The following is an 11,050-nucleotide window of genomic DNA, read 5'->3' on the forward strand; positions in this document are numbered from 1 at the left end:
AGGAGGGGGAAGAAAAAGTAAATAGAGAATGAGTGCAGGGCGCAGGACAAATTCTCCCGTAGCATGGCCGCTCTTCTTCTTCTTCTTCGTATGGCAGAATGTATCGACTTGATACAGTTTGCTGTGCGATTGCTAGTCACCTCGGGCAAACCATGAGGGGTCGGCATCATGCAACCATTATTCTATTGGAGTGAGTAATTATTAGTGGGGCGCTTTAGAACGCAAAGACGACGCAGCCTCCCGTGTTGGATAATGGAAACAGCTTCTCTCACATAAAAAATGTGCAGAACACCATTTTTTTTTTTTGGTGCCTTATTAGCGTCTGCAATGTTCGCGTGGCATATCTTTATTGAGGAACGACGACTTCACAGGGTTTTTTCTCCAAGCTCTTTGAGAGGTTGGAAGTGAAGTGAGATCTTTAACGTACGTGAGTCTTGACTCTCTGTATAACGTACGCGGGACCTCCTTTTAAATGTCATATTCAAGGGACGGAGTGTTTTGCTGTTTGGTAGAGGGGGCCGTATGATCACACACAACATTCCTCAGCTATACTCAATGGAACTCGAACCTCAGTCATTTGATTCCAAATCGTCCTAAATCACCGCCCTTACTAAACTTGGCAGTGAACAAGCGAAAAGGAATGAGGGAATGAAGAAAGATACGTGAAATTATAGAAGGCGAGTGATGCAAAGGAAATGTAACGAGATTTCCACAAATACCATTCTTTGATGAAAAGTACACGTTCCATTGACTGCTACTGACATGCTAAGGGTAATGATATAATTATGATTCTCTATGCCTTCTGAAGAACCTAGTGTAAGCCATGAGCGTATTGATTATGACAGAAAATGGAAATACAATTGTAGGTACACTGTATGTGGAATTTTCGTTTGTTTGTTGTTGTTGTTGTTTTGTTTACTACCGCTCCCTGCCATGCCAACTGTGACAGCAAATTATTTTAGTCTCGTATCCAACAATGACGGCAAATGATTTTAACCAAAACTGAAAAAAAAAACAAAAATCACAACTTCTTAACGAATCGACAGATTTTCCTCAAACTTACGTGGTATGTTTTACTGATATTTTCTACCTTATTCCCATTTGACTTTTTTTTTTCTTCAAAATAACTGTTAATGTCGATGTTCGGTAATGTCTTATATCATATATGAGCAATGATATCTTCTGATCTAAATGGGTCAAGTCGTTCTATGTTTTTTGAATGAATGTATGTATGTATGTATGTATGTATGTATGTATGTATTTATGATTATGACGATGATGATGACGATGATGATTATTGGTATTATTATTCTTGTAATAATAATAATAATAATAATAATAATAATAATAATAATAATAATAATAATAATGATAATAATAATAATAATGATAATAATAATGATAATAATAATAATAATAATAATAATAATAATAATAATAATAATTATTATTATTATTATTATTATTATTATTATTATCATCATTATTATTATTATTATTCTTATTATTATTATTATTATTATTGTTATTATTATTTGATTATTATACTATTATTATGATTATAATTATCTCTCTTTTTTACGCCACCGGGGGCTGTATCATAAAAGAATATCAACGTTCCGAGCCTTTTCTCTACCAGGGAATTCGCGCAATATGAACAAAACTTTTAGTCTTTCTGCTTTATTCAGCATTCAAAGCACAAAAAGGCATCACATCTTAGAGCAAACATACGTCATGATACTAGTACACTTATCTTTCATACAGTGTAAGATACAACAGCATTTCCAAACAGAGAAGCAAACATGCATGGAGAAACATAACAATGGCCCTTAGGGTGTCAATAGCAAAATGCAGAGCTTTTGCCCAGATGCATGAGACTCCGCATGAATTTCGTACCCGAGAATCAAAACTCATACATCAATCATATTATAATAGAAAAGAATAACAAACAAACAAACAACGTAGGTGCATTGAGTTGTCGTGACGTCGCTCTTCCGAATCAATCAAAAGATGGCGCAATACAGTTTTCTCAAACAAATATTTTTTTTTTTTTGGGGGGGGGGGGGTGGGGGAATTAACAAGATTCACAAAACAGAGACAGAGGGTTAGTGAGCGCACCTAAAATGTCCAGTCGATAGTGAGAAAAGAACCAAACGTTAGCATCGATTAGCCAATCATGATTATGAAGACCATGCATAATTGCTGAAAAGGTAAAATTTGATTTTGATATCATGATTTTTCTTAAACTCTTGTGTTTGGCGATTGCACAGTGACCCACGTACTTAATTCTGTGTTTGTTATGCTTGCGTCAACGGTGACAGTGTTTGACTGTGATACTAGAGCTAGTCCGACCAGACGCTGTGCGGGGGTACAGCGACTGCCGGACTGGGCTGTGTGTACAGTTAGTGTGATACATACTGTATTACTGATACTGAGCTGTTTTCATTCGTTGAGTGAAGCTGTGAATTGTGTTCACATCTTCACATGCCGTTGTTGTATGTACCTTGGGCAAAATCGTGAAATAGGCCCCACCGCAGTGCGCGTGCACCCGTGCGTTAGCAAGCAAGGTTAGGTTAGGGTTAGGGTTTAGGGTTAGGTAGGGTTGTATTTATGGTTAAATTGGCCATTAAATTAGTCAAGGGACATTAGGGAGTCCTTCCAAGAATAAAAAGTAGAAGACCAAAGAAAAAAACGGGAGAAAGGGAGGACGAAAGATGCTATGCTGTGGAAATCGGCCCCACCGCCGTATGCATCTCGCGTAAACGCCGTTTGGTGGGGCCGCATTCACGAGTATTATACTGTGGAAGAAAGCCCCACCGCCGTGCTTATCTACCGATGAACGCCACACGGTGGGGCTGAATTCACGAGTATGAACAGGCGAGCCGCCGTAGTATTTGTACGGACACGCAGTGGTGGGGCCTATTTCACGAGTATGCCGTACCTTGATCTCAAACACAGAGATAAAACTTGAACTGACGACCCAAGAAATCATTTTTTTTTATTTTTTTTTTTATTTTTAAGATTATGGCTTATTATTAAACGCTAGAATTTTGAAACTTGGGGCCCCTGCTGGCCCTATCGGCTTTCCCATCATTACAATTAAGCAATTTGCTATTTACCATAACAAAAACACTCACAGATACGATAGTGGAACTTGGAAACTTATATTAATCGTTAAAATTTAGAGTTTAGACGTTTTAAATTTACTTTAGGCCTACTGTAAAATTTACAGTTGCAATAGGACTTCATTGTTTGATTTATCAACTGATTTGATAAAAATATATTGTTTGCCAATACCGTATGTCACAAACAGAAACCTTGCATCATCCAATTCACTTTTGGGGTGATCGCTATACAAAGTGGCGCAAGCTCTTAAAAAAATAATAATAAATTCTTCCTTTGTAATTTCTTTGTGCAATGTTAGGTAATTTGGATATGCAGGTGTAATCCGGCAACCTGGTATCAGCATTCACAGGTACTACTGTTTGTGTTAGATGCACCAACATTGAGTTCCCATTTGAAATTCCTTTACTTTAATCTCGACTCCAGAATCGTATCTTACCACCATGTCAGCTACATGTATATGTATGTGCAGGTTCTGTGTGTATTATTCATGATGTTGCTCTTTTTTGTTGATGTAATCATTCTGTTTTGTTCACTCCTTTTTTTCAGAGTGAAGTGCAATTTTGTTGAGTGGAATCTGCAGCTCTATGGCGCAACACAACACTAAACATTAAACCTAAAAACCCCATGAAAAACTACAAAATTTGGCATTGAAATTGAAAGTTACAAGTATATAAGCTGAATTTTGATTTAACCAATAAGCTCACCATCTCTCAGTTATCTGCAAAAGTGTATCTCCATTTGGATTACGTGTACTCGTATCTCTTAAATTCTTCATTACAGCTGAATTACAAATCCTGTAAAAAATGTCACAAGTCAAATACAGTCGTCTGCCCATGAGCAGTGAGTCTCCAGCAAAGGATGTGGTGGCATTTGACTTCAGCTCAGTCTTTGACTACAAGTCGGTCCACTCATACAGCAAGTCCATGCCACCGTTCATCTATGAAGAGAAAGGTCAGTTGTGTGACAATCAAAGCCCAGTGTCTGATGGATTGTGAAACACAAACAAACAAACAAAATTATTGTGGATAATAGTCAGGATATTTTAACTTTCCCAAACAGGTATGCTTTGAGTTTTATTTGTGTTCATCTGAAGAATATTTTTTTTTCCTTCATGAAAAGAGATAAATCTAGCTTGTCACTCAAATTTTACAGATTTCAATCACTCTTTAACTAATGTGTCTCTCAGCATAATAGAATAAATAATATAAGTACTCCTCCTCCAGTATTCAGTAATCTGCAAGAATTTTGTTATTGCTTTTTAAAGTATTTTAGCAGGGGCAATAAAAATGGTAAGTGCTAATTTTCAGTTAGTTTAGTAAAGATCCTGAATTGACAGAGCATAGCTTGTGTTGTGTACAGATGCCATTTGGAATGAGGAATCAAAGATGCTTTTGTGGTTGTGCTATTTCATTCTCTAGTGATTAAAAACAAACACAAAAACAAACACAAAACAAAACATGGACTGGATATTATTTGTCTTTTGAGGTTTGTCATTATTGAGAATTTTGGCAAAATTGCATCTTCTCAAAAACATAGAAAGTCATAATATGGTACTGTAAAAGTGGAGTATCCAAACTAGGCAAGTTTTCCTGTCAGGAGATGTTAAGATGTAGTCACATTCAACAGCTCAATACCCTACTACTAACAGTAAAAGCACAGTTGGAAGCAGTGCCCCCTTTGCTTTTTTGTGGTGTATATATGCTTGTGACTGCCTTCAATTCATTTTGTTTTGTCGTACAGAGTACAAACCTCCTGTTGCCACTCGAGTCTGCACCCTTCTTGTCGTCTTCTTTGCCTATGTTATCCTCTTCTTAACGTTCCCTCTGACTGGATGGCTTGCAATCAAGGTAGGTAGCTGTCACAATGTTTGGAATAAATATGCAAGAGAATTGTGATAAAAAAAAAAGAATGTTGATTTTGTATAAGATTGGCTTCATATGCAAAGAAGAGATGAAGGTACATACATATCAAGATATTCTAAGTTACAGACTGTAGATGATTTTTTTTTTTTTGCAGCAATTGTGGATGAGCTAAATCTAAAACTGTCCTTTACCATGCTGAAGATATTCAGAACTTTCCAGAGAGCAGAGTGTAAAGTCTTTTTTTTTTTTTTTGTATATATATATATATATATGTATGAGTATGAATGAGATTCCTTCTTTGTTTATTATGTGTACATCAATTGTAGTTCTAAGCAAAGTTTTTTTTTTTTCAGTAGAAGACTGAACATGCTAAATAGCTGCTCTTCAAATTTATCAGTGCACTGAAGTGCTTTATTAAATGAAAGGTTTATTTGAGCATTTTATGTGTTAGTAATCATTGTATAGTACAATGTATGTCTATTTGCCTTAATTTTCCTACCACAAGTATTTATTCTTTGTTGATATTCACTTCTGCTTACCTTGCAAAATCAAGAGTATTAGATTAAAAGTGTTATGAAAATGGTGGACTCTCGTTGAACAGCAGCAACAATATTTCACAAATTCTTTCCAAATGTCACTTTAGAGGGTCTCGCAGTTTGAGAGAATTGTCATCTTCAGGCTGGGACGTCTCCAATCACCGCAAGGACCAGGTATGGACATCATATTTGCATGATCCTAAAGACTGTTTAATTTTGTGATGTAACAGTGCCATGAGCATCATTTTTGATGAACTTCAGTGCTTTATATAAGAGAGACCACTATTATTATTATTATTATTATTATTATTATTATTATTATTATTATTATTATTATTATTATTATTATTATTATTATTATTATTATTATTATTATTATTATTATTATTATTATTATTATTATTATTATTATTATTATTATTATTATTATTATTATTATTATTATCTTTATTATCTTTATAATAAAAAAATATATTCCCAATACTGGATGTAAACTTTTCCACTACCCTATCAAGCACACATACTCTTCTTATGTCATCTAGGTCTTAGCTTTTTACAGATATTTATTTGTGTATTTTTGTGTAGAACACAAATCCTTTTGTCACACTTGGAGTGATAGTGAGTTAAGCACATGCCACCCCTAAACCTATTTGACTGGTGAACTCTTTTGGTTGCTGAGTTCTTGAATCCATCCCATTGCTTGTTTCAACAAAATCAGATCAACCTCAACCCACAAACATAAAAAATAAGTGATGACAAGTATAATGCTTATTTTTCTTGAAAGAAAAAAAATTGAAAGAAGCTCATATTTATACAGTATTGTGACTTAAAAGAAAACAAGTTCAAATTGGAATGATTTTAAGACTCAATGTCTTTCTAGAAGACATCAGTAATGTGATAATATGCATTATTTTTGTTCTCATGTCAGGTGTGATTCTGATCAATCCACTCATCGATAACTGGAGAAGGGTCGACATGAGGACAAGAGCTTTTAATGTACCTCCGCAGCAAGTAAGTGCATCATGGTGTATCATGTGTTTAGATGAATATATGATTGATGTAGATAGAGTGGGGGAAAAATATTTAAAAAGAAAAAAAACAAAATAAGTGCTTCAGGTACCATTAAAAAATTGGATGTTTAGTTTGTATTTGATTTTGTTTTTTATTTAATTTCTGCACTTTCCAACTGCAAATAAAATTATACATAACATGATACTTAAGTAAGGTGACGTTCATTGAATACTTAAATTAACACATGGTACATAATAATAATTCATTTATTTATTCATTTATTCGATATGATTTAGTGTAATGATACAATTCAATCTAGTGTCATAGTAAATTGTGCCTTACACATGATATTGATAGCTTTTCCATGTCATCATGTCATTAATCCCTTAGATATGATCATTGAAAAATACGGAAGACTGCCATCGTCAACGGTTGCTTGATTTCGATGGCAGCCTTTGGGAGAGTAAAGTGTGGGGCTTTCAGTAAATGAGGAGAAAAAATTTGTATCTTATTGCTCTGTCACAAGTTACTTATGTTCTTAGATGTTGATTTTCTGTGCAGTTTTAGGCTGATATAGGCAGGAATTACTACCACAAAATAAAACATCACTTTGAAACAGTGCACATTGTAGAAATGCATTAATTACTGGAGAGTGATATATCAAGGTGAACTTTGCTACAACTGCAAGAACAGAAGTAACAGTGTAGCATATGACAGCCTGTTTTAGATGTCACCAAATATCAGATACAAACTTGAACTTGATCATCTGCTAAAGTGAAATGCATGCAGCTTGTTGGAAAATACAGTTGCGAAGGCATGATTGTTCAACATTCTACCTACCCACTACTGAATGAGTAGGGCGCTTCAAGAATATAAGTTGTATGCATGCGATCAAAATTATTCTACACTTTTGATCTCAAAATAATTAGACACTTCTGATCTCAAAATATTCAAAACAGCTCAATATCATGACAAATTGCATCAGCCACACACATTTTTCTGTAGATCCTTTCAACGTATTGCAAGCAAATTCCAAATGGGAAGACTGATTTCTAGCCCTTCTAAAAATTTTGTTTTGGCTTTAACATTTTTGTGACTTTCATGACATCCCGCAGATTCTGACAGCAGATGGTGCCGCCATCTCTCTTGGGGCCACAATCTACCATCGCATCATCGACGTGGCCCTCTCCATCGCTGGCATCCAGGACATGGACCACGCCATCCGCAACCTGGGCCAGACGGGCCTGCTCAAACTCCTGTCGGCCTGGGAGCTGAGTGCTATCCAGAAGGACAAGCCCATGGTCAATGCCAGTCTGCAGGAGATGATGAATGGGGTCACACAGAACTGGGGAGTTGAGGTCAGCCGAGTGGAGATGTGAGTTTGACACAAAGTGTCTGTCAACATCATTGCAACTTTTGTGATATGGGTAAATAGTGGAAAGGACAGGGCCAGGTTTGAAAGTGAAAAAAAAGAAAGAAAAAAGGATGTGGTGTCATGTAGAAGGAGGATTCGCAGGTGGGATAACTGACTGGGACCCTGATGTGAATGCTCCTTCTATGGGCCCCGGTCTTAAAGTGAAAAAGTCCATGATGGATCTGGGAAGATGCGCCGGTGTAATTTGTTTTGAGCCATGAATGTGGGGTTTTTTAAAGTTAAATAGGTATATATTACAATTTTGATAATGAAGAAATCAGCTCAAAAGTATTGCGAAAAATTGCGAGGCATGCAGTGATATTTCCAAGGTTTAAAAGGGTGAAGGAACAGCTGAGAAGTAGGTTCTACTACCATTCCACTCCACACACCCTAATATGAAGCACTGCTGACATGATGTGATGTATTGATAGAATCATAAACCACTTTGTCCAGAAAGTGTGTATCTTAAATTCGATCTCTAGCTGGCGTGTAACGTATTTCAGTGCTTGATGGATAGGTCGTTGTCGTCATGTATTTTAGGTTGGGAATTCTTTCAGTGACTTAATATGATCCCATTTTGGTGCTCTTGTTCTCATCTATATCTCATTGTTTTGCCCACACAAAAATTGAGAGTCAAGGGTATCAGTCAGTGCAAATCCATTGCCCAATATTCCACAAATAATGTAAGTAGGCATGGAGTACAAGATTCGAAGTATGTGAGACGCTGTTGAAACCCAGCAAGTACACCATTTGTAGGTACATGATTGTTGCTACAGTAGAAACAAAAAATGTATGCACAAAAACAACAAAAATGCCAAATAATTTACATGAGTTGCCACCCTGCCCTACACAATTAACAGTATTCGCTCTGTTTGTTTGTTTGTTTGTTTGTTTTTATCCTTCAGCTCAGAGATCACCGTGATTCAGGAAGCCAACCCACCGAGTCTGGACATTGGAAAAGTGACCAATATGTTTACCCAAGTAGCTGGTCAAGTGACAGGTAAGCTATGGCAGTTTTTGTCCACACGGGAGTGAATGGTGTGGATGGTAAATGGTGTTGCCAGTGGGAACATCAATGATTGATCTTTTTTTTTTTGATAGAAAATACAAAGCAGGCAAAAATTACTGCTTGCAATTCTCTCCAAATGGGCCACACATTTGTTAAAATTTATTCCACAGATACTGGTAATAAGCATTGAATTTTAAAATATATCAGCTGAATAGGGGGAACTCGTTCTTTGTAATGTATGGATACGCATTATTTGAGGCACCTCTCCCATGGTTTGAATGGCAGATGAACTGCCAAAATTCATGTCTCCTTTCTGAAAACATTAACACGCACCACCTCAGCTCATGTTGCCCTCTTGATAGCTGTGGCTATGCAACAAAAAACTTACATTTTCAATATCACATACTCATCAAGTTTACATAATTATCACTCTTTGGCGATGCAAAGACGTCTTAGAAAATAGAATTTTGTTTTTGACTCATAACCAGGTCTCGGAAGTTGGTTACCAGTGTGTACATTGTGTGCTTCTTTGTTTGCTTGTTTATAATGATTTCTTTCTTATGAACACAGGTGGACAGAGGGTGAATGCCCAGTCATCTCCCCTAATATCGCTCCTCTCCCTCGCCAATGCCAGCCAGGCTGCGGCACCATCAAACTTCACTGCCGCCTTCCCTCCCCAGAGCCCAGGCCCCAGCTACCAGCAGCCTCAGCTGACGGTCCCTCGACAGGTTGATGCCACCCCGTCCCTAGTGGAAGTGCCCATTGAGAGTGCAATGACCCCCGCCCAGCTCCTTGAACTTGCCCGGCCGGTGCTCAATGAGGAGCTTGTGCGGGAAATCGGAGCGGTTTACAAATTTGTTGTGAAGGGAGAAGGTGGAGGAACATACTTTCTGGATTTAAAAACAGGTAAGTCTATACTTCTGTCAGAGCACTTGATTAAAAGTATGTGACAGTGTTTTAAATTATATCAATTCTGGCAATATATGGCAGATACATGTACTGTACTTCAGGAATTTAGTTGTCAAACAGAGCAGGGCTGATATAATGAGTGTTTAACCAGGTAGGTGCAAAGACAGAGTGCACTGTATTGCAGTACACCTGTATTCCCGTAAAAAACTAAATATCATGATGTTATAATGCCATATTGATTCTCGTGTGTTGTTTGAGGGTTTGCATGGTGATGTAAATGAGGAAGAGAGGTTTGTGGAAATACATATACATTTTGTTACTGCAAACCTCTCTACCCGATTCTCATGTGTGTGCACAAATCAGTTCAGTTTCTTCTTAGAATGATTCACAGAGACTCACATTCTTCTTGCATTGGTACCCATTCTTTGTATGTATTAGCCTTTAAACAAGGCGACTCGCTCTGCTTGCCCCCGTATAGCGCGTTTACCCCACAAACCTGTTGGCCGGCGAGCGGAGCGAGCCGCCTTTATCCACTCGTTCAGGGATGTGTACTTTTGTCGTTGTTGTTGCTTTATATTCTTTGACAAATTTGCGTACAAATTTGACGCAGAAAATACACACGGCACCAAGGCAAGCCTCGTTAATATTAAGTAGAATAAGAATAGTTAACCAATCATAATATATTATATATAAAAGTACACATCCCTGAACGAGTGGATAAAGGCGGCTCGCTCCGCTCGCCGGCCAACAGGTTTGTGGGGTAAACGCGCTATACGGGGGCACGCAGAGCGAGTCGCCTTGTTTAAAGGCTATGTATGTATAGGCAACCCTTCTTTTTTTAACATTGTTGCCACAGGAAAACCTGCATGTTGTTTCTCCTTCCATTCTAATGAAAAGAGATATATCATTGTCATGGCTCCAGGTGTCATTAGTGACCATTGAACATTGCTTTTTTCATATGACATGTCCCTCTATAGGCAGCGGCAGGGTTGGGGTGGGGGAACCCCCACTGACCCCCGACGTCACCCTCACCCTGAGACTGGAGGACATGACTGCCATGTTTGAGGGTCAGTTGCGGCCGGCCACGGCCTACATGATGGGTCGTCTGCAGCTGGAAGGCGACAGGAATGTGGCACTGGCCTTGGAGAGTGTCTTTGCGAGAATTCAAGATGCCCCATTTTAG

The 11,050-nt window shown here is 37.6% G+C and overlaps 1 protein-coding gene across 1 annotated transcript; it reads left to right on the forward strand.

Moving 5' to 3' along the window:
- The first annotated feature begins 2,070 nt into the window (after positions 1-2,070).
- On the forward strand, positions 2,071-11,050 carry LOC140228891 (stomatin-like protein 1). The gene is made up of 9 exons (XM_072309160.1): positions 2,071-2,210; positions 3,907-4,077; positions 4,867-4,973; positions 5,632-5,698; positions 6,453-6,535; positions 7,651-7,910; positions 8,855-8,949; positions 9,529-9,864; positions 10,845-11,050. The coding sequence occupies exons 2-9, from the start codon at positions 3,930-3,932 to the stop codon at positions 11,048-11,050; spliced, it is 1,302 nt and encodes a 433-aa protein (XP_072165261.1). The 5' UTR covers positions 2,071-2,210; positions 3,907-3,929.

The sequence above is a fragment of the Diadema setosum genome, chromosome 5 (genome assembly GCF_964275005.1).
Source record: "Diadema setosum chromosome 5, eeDiaSeto1, whole genome shotgun sequence".
Taxonomy (NCBI): domain Eukaryota; kingdom Metazoa; phylum Echinodermata; class Echinoidea; order Diadematoida; family Diadematidae; genus Diadema; species Diadema setosum.

Bases quoted from the DNA above. Each gene is read 5' to 3' on its own strand.
- LOC140228891 (XM_072309160.1), top strand. From the start codon at position 3,930: ATGTCACAAGTCAAATACAGTCGTCTGCCCATGAGCAGTGAGTCTCCA. The intron at 4,974-5,631 runs GTAGGTAGCTGT...ATGTCACTTTAG, and splicing joins CTGGATGGCTTGCAATCAAG to AGGGTCTCGCAGTTTGAGAG. The intron at 5,699-6,452 runs GTATGGACATCA...TTCTCATGTCAG, and splicing joins CCAATCACCGCAAGGACCAG to GTGTGATTCTGATCAATCCA.